The sequence below is a fragment of the Tamandua tetradactyla genome, chromosome 1 (assembly GCF_023851605.1).
Source record: "Tamandua tetradactyla isolate mTamTet1 chromosome 1, mTamTet1.pri, whole genome shotgun sequence".
Taxonomy (NCBI): Eukaryota; Metazoa; Chordata; class Mammalia; order Pilosa; family Myrmecophagidae; genus Tamandua; species Tamandua tetradactyla.
In genome coordinates, this window is record NC_135327.1 from 219,687,554 (window position 1) to 219,703,666 (window position 16,113).

At 39.0% G+C, this 16,113-nt stretch overlaps 1 protein-coding gene across 4 annotated transcripts in view; it reads right to left on the reverse strand.

Moving 5' to 3' along the window:
• Window positions 1–598: 598 nt before the first annotated feature.
• The window catches only part of ZEB1 (zinc finger E-box binding homeobox 1), a 175,425-nt gene continuing 159,910 nt past the window's right edge, over window positions 599–16,113 (reverse strand). For all 4 annotated transcript variants that reach the window (XM_077152322.1, XM_077152312.1, XM_077152339.1 and 1 more), the window contains 4 exons: window positions 12,982–13,087; window positions 5,785–7,595; window positions 3,764–3,944; window positions 599–1,376 (listed from right to left, as the gene is read on the reverse strand). In XM_077152322.1, the coding sequence (XP_077008437.1) occupies window positions 787–1,376; window positions 3,764–3,944; window positions 5,785–7,595; window positions 12,982–13,087 (2,688 nt within the window). In that variant the 3' untranslated portion in view covers window positions 599–786. The remainder of the gene's footprint in view (window positions 1,377–3,763; window positions 3,945–5,784; window positions 7,596–12,981; window positions 13,088–16,113) is intronic.

Genomic DNA, 16,113 nt, shown 5'->3' on the forward strand with positions numbered 1-16,113 from the left:
TTACCACGTGCTCAAACACAATCACAAACACTGATTCTGACGACTCTGCTGTCATCACCAGTTTGCACACCATCAGTCCCTGCAGTCAGAACCTAATGACCACCTTTTCAACTAAATTTTAAACCACATGAGTAAGAAACTTCAGTTCTTATCGGCTGCTTTCTTAAGGCTAACAATACACTTTAAATGATAATATGTTCTATTATGACACCTAAGTATTATAAATCACTACCTTCTAGACTGAATTTATAAAAGGTAGTTAGCACGGTTTGAACTGCATTATACTTCTCTGTGAAGGGAATTTTGTAGTGCAGAAGTTCTCACATTTTTAAAAACATAATAAAATACTGAAGCGGATTTAGCATATGTTTACCAATAAAAAATTATAAAATTTCTCCCAATTGTACAGCTCAAGAATAAACCAACAAAAGTGATAATACTGATAAAATGAAACGATGCCAGATGCTTATCTAGTTAATCAGTTTCCTTTAACCTGTTAAATCTTTGCTTTCGGAGTCACTAAAGATTTCTAATCTGCTTTATCTTACAAACTTGTTCCTAACTTTGAAAACTGCATGAAAAACTACTAGGTCTGAGGTTCAGGCACACCCGGATTTTTTTTTTTGTGGTTTTTTTTTTCTTATTTTGTATTTTTTTAAATTTTTACTTTACACAGTAGTGAACAGAAATCACAGTATACAGGTTACTGTGTTTTCATGAAAAGCATGTATAATATAGAACAAACTTCATTACCAATTAGAATTTATTTTCCTTCTAGAAAAACTATTAGGCTTCATTTGTTTTCTCTTCAGACGCTTGCTCACTATTCTCGCTGATTTTCTCTTCTAAGCTGCCTGCTTGATTCACAGCTCTGTCATCCTTCATCGGACCTTCAGTTTTTGGTCCTTCTCCCTCATTCTCTGCCTCTTCTCCCTCTTCCTCCTCCTGGTCTTCCTCCTCCTCCGCTCCCTCCCCTTGTGGTTTGCCACATTCTTTTTCTTCCCGCAGTTCTTCCAGCTCTTTTTCCTCCTCCTCTTCCTCTTCTTTTTCACTGTCTTCGTCCTCCTCCCTTGTCAAGCTCTCCCTCTCGTCTGAGTCGGCCTGGGATGGCGACGTGCGGGCGCCCGGGTGCTCGCTCACTGGGACTTCGGGGCCTGCCTCGTCCTGCTCCGGACCGTCCCGCTCCTCTGCTTCCCTCTTGCAATAGGAGTAGCGATGATTCATGTGCTGCGAGTAAGACCCAGAGTGTGAGAAACGCTTTCCACATTTGTCACATTGATAGGGCTTTTCTCCAGAATGCAGTCGCATGTGTTCAATCAAATGGTGTTTGTGTTTAAATGCCTTTTTACAGATCCCACACTCATGAGGTCTTTTCCCTGCAAAATAAGAACACAGCTATGAATTAAAATGATGGTAGTTTTTACATCCTTCTAAGGCTTTTGGGGCATGCCAAGCTGTGGAAAGGCTAAGGTTGCAACTTCATTTTTAAAAAACCACCAAGTTCCAAACTCTGCATAATATAAGACAGTATTATGGTTTGCATCTGATGAGGAAATTTAGTATGTCTGTCTGCTTGAGTTTGCAGACAAAGCTAACAGGAACTAACCGAGAGTGCAATGCCATGGATTCAGGGGATGGTGAGGCTCTGACAAGACACCACAGCAAGAGCAGGTGGGGTCCAAGCAGATTTCCTCAGATTCTTTCTTTTCATTTTCACTCCTCCTTAATTAACTTTGCTTTTTCTCTCTCTTTTTTTTTTTTTTTTGCATGGACAGGTACCAGGAATCGAACCTAGGTCTCCGGCATGGCAGGTGAAAACTCTGCCACGGAGCCACCATTGCATGGCTCCTTAAGGAACGTTTACAGACAATATTTTTTCTAATTGCAATCCCTGCCCCCTACCATGAACTTTTAATGCCTCACAGCCTTTGTATATATATCTGCTTAGGTTCTGTGGTCTTCTGGAAAACCACTAGCCATTGTGACAGCTGAGATTTTTTTGCCCCTTGAAGGCAGCATTGCCCCTAGGAGATCACATGGACCAGAGAAATGCTACTGTCACAGACCTTAAGGAATCCGGACCAGGATGGACAATGTGCTCTCATGCTGTGAACACTAACAAAGGCAGGAATTAAGAAAATTATTATTGAGCATAGGATATTTCTCATACAGACATTTTGGTATTTGCTAATATTTAATTCTGGCCCAAGAGGAAAGAGACCTCTATAACAACAACCAGACAAATGTGTTACAAAGAACTTGTTTGGAGAGGAAGGCCTTTCTTTTATAATATTAGTTTTTAACCCCAAGAACTACCCAAGTATCACTGCATGTATCTGTGGATTACAGACTGAAGGGGAGAAACAGGGTTCCCTGTTTTTCCTCTAAACAGTCAGAAATTAAATAGAATGGCTGCTAAGAATATGATCGATAAATGTGGATACTGGAGGCGCCATTGCTGGCTGGGGGAGGGGTGGGGCAGGAGAAGAGAGGAGGGTGCCGAGTTCACAACAAGGCCTTGTCCTTTCATGGAGCCTTTTGTTAGAAGCTGTGGGGTGCTGGGGCCAGACTTCACTGGTGGAGCAACCTCACTGCTCCCACTTCGAGAAATTCTGCTAGCCAGGTAATCTCACCTTGCAGCTTGAGATCAGCCATGGTGGGAGTATTTATGCCACAGAAATCTGCAAACAGTACAATTCAGGGCTTCCCTACCTGAAGCACCACTGGCTAGGAGTCAGGTAACTGCAGCATAGCACAAAAATAGCCATAGGGCGGGCCGCGGTGGCTCAGCGGGCAAAGTGCTTGCCTGCTATGCCGGAGGACCTCGGTTCGATCCCCGGCCCCAGCCCATGTAACAAAAACGGAGAAACAGAATACAATAAAACAAGAAAATGTTTAAAAATGTTTCCCTTTCTTCCTTCCTTCCTTCCTTCTATCCTTCCTTCCTTCTCTCTGTCTTAAAAAAAAAAAAAAAAAAAAAAAAATAGCCATAGATAATATGTGAATAAATGGGTGTGGCAGTGTTCCAACAGAACTTTATTTATGGACACTGAAATTTGACTTACATATGATTTTTGTGTTGTAAATATTCTTTGAAAAATTTTTTTCAATCATTTAAAAATGCTAAAGCTCACAGGATGTGTAAAAACAGGTGAAGGCCAAAAAACTGGCCTGGGGCATAGTTTTCTGAGTTATCCTAAGGAGCTAATATTTTGTGGAAGAATTATAGAATCTTAGAGTAGGAAGGGATCTTAGAATCGAGTACAATCTCTTAGGCAGAATTTCTTTCTAAATCCCACAAAATAAATGTCTAAAACTATTAAGTAATGAGGTGCCCATGATTTCCTATGGCAGCATGCTGTTTTCTCATCAGGCAGTTTTTTCTGTTAAGTCAGATCTTCTCTCCCTGTAACCTCAGCCCTATGTCCCATGTTTTGGTAACTATATTTTTATAAACATAGCATAGATTTGCATTCACCTTTCTATTGACTTCTTTATATACATGACACATATTTAAACCCTTAGGAATATAGAAATAAGGGTGGACAGAATAACTGCTGTGCTAGCTTAATGTAATCAGTTATGAAAGGAACAGGAGAGCAGAAAAACAAAAAATCAGGAGGCTTAAATACTAGGAAGAAGAATGCAGACAAGCAGAAGTGGCAAGGTCAGAGAAGCAGGAAACCAATGATTATCATTCTGATATATCGTATGATAGGCACCTTTAAAAAAGTCAATATGTTTGTGAGATTGATTGCCATACCTGTGTGTTCATATTTATGTCTCAATAATGAGCTACTCTTTTGGAATATCTTATCGCACAAATCACAAGCATACATTCCATTTTCTGTCTTCCGCATTTTCTTTTTGGGTGGTGTGGAATCAGAGTCATTCTGATCCTCCACATTTGATACTCCTTCTGAGCTAGTGTCTTGCCTTTCATCCTAAAGGAAAAAGGGAGTAAGAATATTTAATTCAAAGTGTGAGATACAAGAGATATAAATGAAAGGACCAGCTAAAGAAATATTCTGAGTCATACTTTGGACAACTGACCCAAACAAGCACATTGCACATCACTGCAGATGTGCCCCAGGGTGGGGCTGGCTGACAGGTGGGGGGTGGGGTTAGACAGAAGTGAGATCTATAGCAACACCTATAGTCACAACTATAGCAATGCCATGTGCTTCACACGTACTGGAAAGAAAGGACATCAAAAGGAAAGAATGTTACACATAGTGACAAAATTTAAGAAGTTCCAAATGATTTACCACTTATGAGAAATCTGTTGAATTCCTAATTACATCATTTACTTTAATATTTTTCATTCTGGATTTTGCAGATTAATTAAGATTAAGTATCTATTTTTTAAAAGTGATCTTTAAATTTTACTCTTTGTGGTCTCCTTGAAAACAGAGGTTTGCACTAAGGAGTAAGACGGGAAAACAAGGCACGAGGGTCTAATGTTTTTCAACAGGAAAACCTGCTAATCAAAACCAATCTCTAGAGTTTCAGTCAGTCTCACAGAGATAATTTGGGGCAGGAGGGCTCTTCTGCATGTAGGTTAGGGAGCCAGCAGTAGAATTAGGTCTAAGATCCTTGGTTTTTCGCTAGAGTTTTCCATTCTATTGTTTCTGAAAATACAAATTTTCCATAAGTTCAAAGGTTTTCCCCAACATTGCTTATGGTTTAGTAAGGCACAAGAGGTGGTGTCAGCCATTTGTACAAGTTTCTGAGCCACCGGTGATTGCTAAAGTAACTTGATGGTACTTTCACTGTTACTTGGTCCGTTCATATGAGTAAGTAAATAGTTAAAGGGTGGGTCTCTTGCTTTGAAAGATGTGAAATAGTGTTCTATACACCATAAATTTAGAAGTCATTGGTGATGGGAAAGATTTTTTCAAGAATAATCACAATGATAGGAAATCCAGTCAGTAGCAATATTTAAGGAAAGAAAAGTAGTATATGAGCAGGAATTATAATTATTTCAAGTTGCACTCACAGCAAATATTTGCATGAAAGATCAAATTTATCTGTAGTATTTACTTGATTCAATCAGAAAGTGGTGGGAAAATGGAGAGAACAAGGTTAGTGGCATAAGGAAGAAGCCAGGGCTTATTTGGGAATAAGCCCTAACGGTCACACAAAACAGTTCTACTCAAAATTATCGTGGGTTTTTGGGGAAAGTACATGTATAGATTCACAGCCGTGTTTTCCCATATACATAATCAGGACCAAACACTGTTCAGTTTTTACAGCTTACAAAATGACTGGGGCAAATTCACTACATGAGTTCTTTGTATACTTAAATATTGCTTGTTTAATTAAAATCTTCTATAAACAGAGGTGTTAGCACATAAAACGTGATAGCTAAATCTGTCTGGTGTGAAATGCCTGTGAATGGGAGGATATTTTCATTTATTAATGATCATAATAAAGACAGAAACTGTTTAGTAATTTTGGGAATAGGACTGTAAAAACAGAAAGCCCATAAGTTAGTTTTCCATATTTTTTCCCCTCTTTTCTGTTTCCCGCTTCATACAGCCAAGTATTCAGCAGAGGCTTAAAAATATTTTTTTGCAGAAGTAACATGTGGAACTTCAGCTGATAACTGCACCTTGGATTAATAGACAACTGAAGACATTATGCCACAAAAGTTAAAACAAATACTGAGTTTTTTTTTTGAAAAATGACAGTATAACAACAATCTGTGTGGCCCTACAGTGATGGATTTTTATCAGAGACTGTGCAGTGACTCACACTTCACCAGGCAGACATGCTACCCACCTGGTTTCCATTTGGCTGGATCACTTTCAAGGGCGGTTCAGGGACAGCAGGGCTGACTGTGGTGGAGTAGGTGTAAGCCACCTGGGGAATCAGGATGGTTTGCTTATTGGCAGCAAGTGCACGCAGGCACGGAACACTGTTCTGGTCGGCAATGGCCACAATGGTGGGCAGCTGGGCAGTGACGGTGGGGATGGCGATGTTGATGGGGTTGGCACTTTGTGGGATTACATTTACAACTGGTTCTGAGTCTGTGACACCAATGTCCTTCTGGGGCTCCTTTTTTGCACAAGACAAGTTCAAGGGTTCCTCCTGGACAGAATAAACACTGTTCTGGTAAACACTAGTGATAGTTGACCTTTCCAATAATTCTCCCTGTTGCTTTGGTAGTGAAAGGTCAAGAGGTTCTACTTGTGGCTCTTCCTGTGCACCCTCGGCTGTGTATGAATAACCCTGCGAACTTCTGGATGAAGAAAGGTTTAGTGGCGATGGGGATGGTGTACTACTTCTGGAGCCATTGACAGTTGACTCCAGTGGTAAAACTGGAGATTTAGTCATCTTCAGAGGACTCTGTGGATTTGTTGTGCTGTCTTGGGGTTCATTTGCATTTGAAGATTGAGGCTGATCATTGTTCTTTGCAGGAATGTTCTCTTTGCCTGATTCGGGAGAAGATGGTTCAGAAGACTGCACTAAAATCTGCCCAGCTTGCATCTTTTCAAACCACTTTTTTACTACCTCCAGTGGTAGGTTTACTGAATCAGCAATTTTTGAGAGCTCCTCTGCACTTGGTTGTGCATTCAAAGCATAATAGGCTTTTAGAAGAGACAAAAGGTTCTTTAAGGGTGGCTGACTGGGAGACAAATTGCTGTCTCCAGTACCTGATGAAGCCGAGGACTCGGGCCTCTCGGCTTCTGGTGCAGGCAGCTGGGGGTGCTGGGCAGGCTGCTTTAGGTCATAGTGCTTTAATTCTGGAAGTGCATTGAGGTCTCCCGGACAGTCGTCACACAGAAGACAAGTGCTATCACTCACTCCCCCTTCAAAGCTCTTGTCCTTTTCAGATTTAACAGTAAGATCTTCTGGTAACTTTTCACTTTTGCAACTGTTGGTGGGGACTGGATTTTCTTTTTTTAAGTTTTGAGGAACAACTTGAAGTTGGCTAGGCTGCTCAAGACTGTAGTTGATGATAATTTTGGTGGTTCCATCTTGATCAACCAACGGAAGACTGATAGCTGAAATAACAGAATGGCCGCCTTGCTGTATGGCTGAAGCACTGATTGTTTCTTGTTCTTTGGATGCAAGATTGGCTTGATTATTCTCTAAAACTTGCCGTATTACATTACCATCTACTGCCACTTTAAGTACATTCTGAATATCACTTAGGTTGATACTTATGGGAGACACCAAACCAACTGTTGGCAGAACGACAGCTTGCACCACACCCTGAGGAGAACTGGTTGCCTGTAATGGGCCACCACTGCTAAAAACCCCATTTTGCAAAGGGGTTGAACAGTTGATTCCTGAAGCAACCACTATAGGTTTGAATTCATAATCCACAGGCTCAGTTTTAATTTGGTTTACAGAAAGTTGTTCTTGAAGGGGTTTATTCTCTATCTTCTGCCGTATCTGTGGTCGTGTGGGACTGCCTGGTGATGCCGACAGAGATGGAGAGGAACACTGGGGGGTCTTGAGTCCTGTCCGTGGTCGCCCATTCACAGGCATCAAGCTGATGCATTTCTTGCTGCTTATGTGTGAGCTATAGGAACCAGAATGGGAAAAACGTTTCTTGCAGTTTGGGCATTCGTATGGCTTCTCTCCTAGACAAAAAATATATGTTTGCTGAATTAAAACATAAACTTTTTTTTATGGATTCACACTTTGCCCAAACCAAGTGATATAAATTTAAGAAGAGGCTACTAGGTATGCATGCAATATAATTTTACTTAGAATAATAATTTTAAGTTGAAAATCTAAACAGGTGCTACGAAAACTAGTAAAACCTTGGTGTGAACTATGTGTGCTAACCAGTCAAGGCATCTTCTTGATGTGTATATACTATTTCTGCCAAACTTTTTAAGTTCAATTATTCTCAAGTACCCAAAATAGTTATATCCTACTCCTTGAAGGAATTTTTTACTTACCTTTTTTTTTTAACCAAACCATATAATTTTCTATATTTCACTTTCTCTAATCAGCTGCAGGAGAAATTAATATTAGGAGAAAGAAAAGTAAGCAAAATCTCCATATGACTATAAGAATGAATACTGATCTCTGACTGATAAAACTTCCCATATCCAAAAGGTTTCCTTGAAAAGGTCTCTCCTAAAAGGAAATAAACTTTAAATATAAGTCAATATTATAAACTTCGGCAAATTAAGCCAGGGTGTATGCGCTCCTGAAGACAAACAGTAACACAGTAAGTGTGTAAAGCATCTCGGAGTTTCAAAAGAACATAAATTATACTATGGAGAAAAATGCAACAACATGTATGTAAACTGGTAGGGAAACATCCACAGCCTCAAAGAAGCTTCTTGCTTGTGGAGGGGTCTCCTTTAAGCTGCTTCTCCAGACTCCCCAGGGGTACAGACAGCACTTGCTCTTCCTGGTCAGTAGGGCTACTCTGGCAGAAAATTTTGAGAACCACTGAGCTAAATCGAATATTTTCGTACAAGCCTAGTTTTCTTCACTTCTGCTTTAATTGACAGTTACATTCACTAATTTGTAATTGATAGGTTAAAGACTAGAAGCTCCAATAGGGCGGGGACCTTTTGGTCTTGTTTACCATTTACCCTGAGCACCCAACACAGTGCAGGCCGTAAGGATACTCATCAAATTTGCAGATGAATGCAAGGATAACTGCAAAATTATGAAATGTGGTGATCTGATTTATATACTCAGTATCAAAACAAAGTTTTTTACTTTCTCTTTTCTGGGAATTGAAATGAAAGCTGTGAGAAAGTCTATGTGGGCTCTGTTGGTAATGTAAATTCAGTGTTGTGAAGTTTTAAGAAAACAAGTTCTATTTTCTAAGAAATATGATCTAGCCTTACCATTATTTGAAGAATCAAAATTTATAATTGGAAAGGAGCTAAGAAGTCCTCTCTACCAGCTTCTTTTCAGTGAACAGTTCATTTGCTATTATCCTTGGCATCAGCTAGCCGCTGCCTAAGCTCCTTTATGGAATGGAGGCGATACCCTGCTGGAGAGCGCTATGGAAATGGTTGGTCTGTTCTATGGGTTTGGGTTCAAATATAACTGGGTCCAAATCCTGGCTTTGCCACATACTATTTCTTACCCTTTCCAAACCTCAGTATTTTCATGAGTAAATGTAGATAACACCCTCACTGGATTTAGTTCTTCATCTAAACTAAACAGAGTAAAACTCCTGATATGGTGACAATAAATGTTTGTGATTCTTGTATAAAATATTTCTACTGAGAGAGAGGCTGACACTAAGCCAAGGGGCTCCTTCCCTGTGCTAGTGCTAGTCTAGACTTTCTTCTGCATGCCAGACGTTTAGATTCAGGAAGAGCTGTCACATGCATCCTAGTCTTCCCTTTGGTAGGTTAAACACACCTTCAAGTATCCTTCAGAGGACATGGTTTTCAGAACCCTGGCCCGTTTGTTAACCCACCTCTGGATACTCTGCAACTTATCAATATCTTTCAAACCGGGATGGATGCCTGAAATAGGATTTAAAACTCAAAATGCATTAGACAAAAGTTTCCAAAGGGTGTAAAATAAAGACTATGTTCTAGTACATCTCTATTTAAAAATCATTGACATTTTATACCTTTTTTAGATGAGCCTGATGCTTGTTGTCCTCCTAGAGACACTGGGAAGACCGGTGTCTATAAGATAGACTGCTTTATCTTTACAAACTAGAGGACAGAGAAACATAGTGGGTAAGGCAATGGCTTTGGAGTCAGGATGTCTGAGTCTCAGCTTTGTCATGTACTGGCTGAGTGATCCTGGACAAGATAATTAAGATCTCCAAGCCTCCATTTTCAGCAGAAAGGAAGAAATAATACCAGCTGCCTCATGGTGTTATCATGAGGACTATACAAGATGATGTACCCAAACTAGCAAGGCTTGTTCACAGTGGAGTATGCTATCAATGCTAGTTATCATTATTACTGTTTCAGGGAATTACACTGATACTTAGTCATTGAGAGAAAGGACGTCTACAGAACAATTATTCTAAAGCCAAAGTTACTATGTCTGTTAACTAGAAACTCCTAGTTTCTAACGTTTTAGCTTTATGATTTATTGCTTAAATGTATCAGCTAATTTATCTACCCAGGTTAGCATTGGCAACTGGTTTAGCTGGAGGTGACATTGGGAAGTTGTACTGCTCACAGTAAGATATACCTGAATACCAAGTTTTTTTCCCCTTATTGGCTGAGATAGGTGTTTGGTTCTATCTGATGTACACATTCTCCAGGCTAAATTTACTAAGACCATTTTTTCTGTATTTGGGAGAATCACTGGGTTTGATTACCCATTTGAGTACCTGGCATGTGTTAAGACAAGCACCAGATCATTTTCTGAGGAGGACAAGTGCCCACGCTCAGGTGGTTTTCTGTGTCACCTCAGAGTGGAGGGATGGCAGCCTTCTCCCACACCTCAATTCCAAAACGCAGTGTTCAAGTGATGGTTAACACAGGTGATTCTGCAGATGTTTCATGAAAAAGTTTCATAGGATCAGAATATAGCAGCATTTCAGGCAATTTTTTTTAGGGAGTATAATTCTGAAACCTGATCCTTCATGTCTTCTTTCCCCCCCCAAACTCTCCCTCCACCTTTTTTTTTTTTTTCACCAGCATTCACAACAGTCTGCCCAGGACAGTTCCCTCGAATACTTTTTTTGTTGTTGTTGTTATCTTTTTAAAAATTTATTTATTTTTTCAAATACTTTTTTTGTTCTTAACGAGAGAAGTAGATTTACAGAAAGATCATGCAGAAAATATAGAGTTCCCATAACCACCCCCATTTTTAACATTTTGCATTAGTATCTACCTTTGTCACAGTGAGAAAATATTATTTTGTATGATTAATTATGGTCCACAGTTTATATTAGGGTTCACTGTTTATGCTGTATAGTCCTGTTTTCTTTTTTTCTAATTTTCTTCTTCTAACCATATTCAGATATATAATTTAGTGTTAATTAGTCACAATGTTGGATATCTTTTATAAACGCATCTGAGAGAGAACAACAACAGAATGAGAGTGAACTTCCTGAAGGAAATGCAGTTAATCCACCCTTAGAAACCTTAAACAAGGCTATCTGTGAAGGACCAGTGTTTTTTTTAATTTCCAATCTACTGGGGACCAATACTTTGTAAAATATATTAAAATGTCACAGCGGGGTGCACGGCTGGTTCAGTGGTTAGAATGCCTGCCTTTCATGCGGGAGACCTGGGTTCAATTCCCGGACCACGCACCCCCCCTCCCCCAAAAGGTCACAGCAATGTCTTAGTGGAGTAGTTTCTACATGCTCACTCTCAGTTTCTCCATTTACCTCGTTGAGAGTGAGTAACACGTTTTGCAGATTGGGTGCACTAGTACTGGGACGACATGAGCTGCGAAATCCCCCTTGGAATAATCCATACCAACAGAGGATATTGGATACTTAAGTTTGCATGCTTTTTCTGGGTGCATTTTGGTGAAATATCATGGCCTCTACTGAAGAAGTTTATTAGAACAAAACAAACAAAAACCCAAACCCTATCAAATTATCTGCTGTTTTATTTAAAGGATATTTATTACTGAGGATGATGTGTGTTTATATTTTGCTCTTCCCTCTTTATGATACTCGAAGAATAACTTTTTCTATGAACTTATATCAGGAATAATTATGCTTTTTCTAGCAACTGAAAAAGTTGCTAGAAAAAAATAAAAGTTCCTTTTACTTGCAGATTCTCTGAGCTTTGTTCCTGATTGTAGTTCTTCTATTTCCTGAAGTTTGGAGCCTAATTTGTGGTCTACTTCCAGCAGGTATAAGGGATTTATATCATGGCATTCTTTTTACATGCTGACCTCATGCTTGTCTTGCTTTCTTAACTTCACCTGTTTTCTTATATATTTTAAAATTAAAATGTCTCGATATATTAAATAAATATATATGTGCTTCATATTATTCTAAGAACAAGACAGCTATAAATAAATAATGAATGGATCGTAAGCATCCTGATTTAGGCCCATGATCTGGCCAAAATTTGCACAAACTTGTAAAGCCTCAGTGGCAGGCTAACTCCTATGAAGTTCTTGGCCAACCACAACTGTAGAACTTTTCTCTAAGTACCATAGAGAGTACTCCTTACTTATCGCTTGAGTGAAATTGGTGTTAGAATAGCAATGCAAGACTTCCTCTTATTTTCTTTCTTCCATCCAAATATTTTTAAAACTCTTTGTTAGCAATTCTAAATAGTCTCTGGTATGAAAAAGGTAGGTTATTAAAAATACATTATTATTGATGAGAACTGTTCAACAGCACAGGAGCTAAGACATAGAATCCTGTGACAGGCTACAGGCACCTCTCTACATTCTAGAGGTGCAAATAATTTTTTTTTATAAGAATGTTGGTTGGAATAGTTTTAACTGCTAACTTTGCCACTATTTAACTCTCGATCAGCAGCACCATAAAACTTCTAGAAATGCATTTTCAAAATAAAATAAACACAGATACCACGAACTGCCCCTTACAAGGCCACTTGACTGTACTTTTTTTGTAGGATAATATGTTCGTAAATGTAAATGCCAACACAACAATTTTCACAAAATACAATGTGCAAACACCTAAAATTTCCCATTGAGGAGTTAACAGTTCTTTTTCCATTTAAATTATTCAAATCTAAAATAACATCTATCAAAATTATCAGGAGATGAACAGATTTCATAGTTCAATGTGGTAGGCCACTAAGTTTTCTTTAAAAGCTCTTGTTTAAGTAGGCCCTCTAAAGAAATGCAAACACAGCTCTGTTTATCGTAAGTTCACTAAAGCAGACATAATACTGTTAACATATTAGTGTTAACATAATACTGTTAACACTATGCACTTTGTAGTTAATGATTTTGGAAAGGAAGCTATGGAACAGAAAGGTGAAGATTATGCGAACCTATGCGTATAGATCACATGTTATCACTCATTTGTTACCACACATCCTATGATATTCAGTGTGCAGAAAGAAAACAAATATTTACCACTGTGGATTCTTAAGTGCTCTTTTAGGTGGTGCTTGTATTTGAAAGCTTTTCCACATTCAGTGCACTTGAATTTACGATTACCTCCCGACTGTGTCACGTGCCTCTGTAGGGAAGAAATGGTATTTTATTTAGAAAGTGAAAGAGTGTTTTGGGTATGCTTGATGACTATTTCATTTCTTATTTAAGACCTTGAATTGTAACAGTTACAAAAATCTAACACCTGGAATTACAAAAAGGATGATGATACTGGGAATGGAACTTTGAAATAGAGAAAATCTCCACTTTCTGATTTGAAGTATGAGTATCATATTTATTAAGCAATTTAGTAAGGTAAGGTAATATATACAAATTAGAAATTCAGAGATTAACTAATCTATACTCTAATTTACAGAAAAAGAAGCCAAAGCCAAGAAAATATTTTAGTAATCTGTCCGAAGTCCAATGACTGTATAGAATGAGAACTCTCCTCAGGGAAGGCTTTTCCCTGTTCTTTGTCTTGTCTTTTCTATGTTTGACATTTCTAAAATGCACTTTAAGCTGGTGATTTTTAAAAATACTTCCAACTTTTCCAGCCAAATGTGGATTATCACAATCATTTTCTGTGTGATTTATCAAATACTCATTTTTCATATATTTTAAATGTATTCTGTACATTATTTTTAGATTAATCTTGCTGAAGTAACCACTGCTAAAAAACCTCCAAAGGTTCTCTGTTAATCCCCGAATAAAGATTTTAAGTGTACAGTTCCCCAGGTGATAGTTTCTGAGTCTGCAGGCTTCTCTCTAAGTCTGTGCATCAATGATTGGAGAGCCCCACTGCTTTTTTTTTTTTTTTTTTTTGCCACGTCTTTTTATCTACCTCGTTGCTCTGGTTTATACTAGTCCTTATTCCTTGGCTGTATATTCCCTTAATTCTGATTGTTAAAGTTCTCCCTGTCTTTCAAAAGACTAACTCTAGTCCTAGCTGCTTCCTGCTCACCCCAGCTGGAATCTCCCTTCCTTTGTCTCTCATACAGGAAGGAAAGAGATTGAGGATCTACTGAGTATCAGGCCCTATTTCACCCCAACCCATGGCTTTCAACAGCATGTGTATGGTGCTAACACCCAAATTTATACTATTAGATCTCTCCCCTCAACTATGGGCTCTTTTAACTAACTGCTCACTTGATATTGCCAGCTGGAACTTTAGTAAGCATCTGAAACTCGGCATGAGTCACACTGACCTCTTTATTTGCTCTCAACAAATCAGCTCCTCCTCTAGTCACCCGTTTCTGTAAATATCACTCTTATCTATTGGGTTTTTGCTTAGGCTCCCAACTCTGGAATGCTCCTTGGTTGCTGCCCTTCTCTCATATCCGTATTCACTTTGTATCAGTCCATCTGAATTTATTCTGAATTCAATCATTCTTCATTATGTCATGTCCACCACCACCTCTGGCTTGGATTATACCAACAGCCTCTAAATGTTTGCCTGCCCCTATCTGTCTCTTTTGGTCTATTTTCTATCAAACGGTCAGTGTTCCTTTAAAAATAAAAGGCAGAAGTGAAATCATTGCCCTCCCCACTATGTGGGACCTGACATCCAGGGGTGCAAGTCTCCCTGGCGACGTGGGAAATGACTCCCAGGGATGAGTCTGGCCCTGGTACTGTGGGATCAACAATTCCATCCTGACCAAAAGGGAGAAAATAAGTTTAACTAATAAAGTATCAGTGGTAGAGAGAGTTCAAATAGAGTTAAGAGGTTACTCTTATGCACGCTGCAGTTAGACATTGCCACCTACCATAACCTGCCAACCCCCAAGCAGGACCATTCCAGCCAATCCTAAAGAACATCTCGGGCATTATATAAGATTTCACAAGGGTTCCATGCACTAGAGTAACTTTCCAGAAACCTACAACCTCCAGATGGGTCCCTGGACCAGATAAGTCCTGAAATCTAGAGGGTTCAGCCTCTTAAGAACATTAGATATTCTATCTCCCTACCCTATATTATTGACAACCCCTTCCAACATGAAAAAGTTAGAATGACCATGGCCCAAACACCCCTAAAGAGAGGGACAGAAAGTTCAAAGGTGATGGTAGAATTATACAGAGAAGGAAAAATTTAACAAATGAATATGACTGCTGAATCATTAAATTGATTTCTTTTTTAGTCTCCAGTATCTTAGAGCAGCTAAAAGTAAAAACCTAAAATTGTGGAATTGTAACCCATGTCAAACTCTGAAATATATTCTACAACTAATTGTGGTGTTGTGCTTTGAAATTTATTGCTTTGTTGTATACATGTTATTTTTCACAAAAAAGAAAAAAAGTGTTGTGATGATAAAAAAATATTTATGCCTTCTAGCCTCCTATATTCTGGAGTAGCTAGAAGGAAAAATCTGAGAGGATCGTATGGTAGCCCATGACAAACTCTGGGATCTGTCCTGTTACTACTTGTTGAAGACTGCTTTGAAAAATATTGCTTTTTTATTTCTCAGCTTTGTATATATGTTATATTATACAATAAAAAAAAAAAAACAAGAAAAACAAAAGGCAGAGAGAGTATGTGACACCTTCTCTCAAAATCCTCCAGAGGCCTCCCACCAGTCTAAAGCCGTTACTGAGGCTGCACAAGGCTGGCACAGACTGGCCTCCATGTCTCCGGCCTCGCGCATCTCTCTCCCCTTCAGTCACATGCTCCAGCCACACTCTGTCTCCTCGCTGTGCTCGGAGTATGCCAGGGAGCTACCAGCCTGGAACGTCTTTCCTGCAATATCTCACACCTGGCTCCTTCATTTCATTCAGGCCTCAGTTCAGATGTTCCAGCCTCAGAAAGGCTTCCCTACCCTGTAAAACAGTAGCTCCCATCACCTATCCTTTAGCTCTGCTTTATTTTTCTGCATATCACCTGTTCTTATATTTTATATCTATTTTATGTTACTTATGAATGTATGTTCTCTATGGGTTGGGCTCTGTCTTTTTTGACTTTTGTGCCTTTAGCATCTGGAATAGGGACAGACACAAAATAGAAACTCAAATATGTTTTGAATGAATAAATTAATGAGACACGGATGTGTTGCTTATCTTTTACTTGTGGGCATAATTTTCAAAGACTTGCAAGACAGATATTCTACCCTCTAGTCTGCT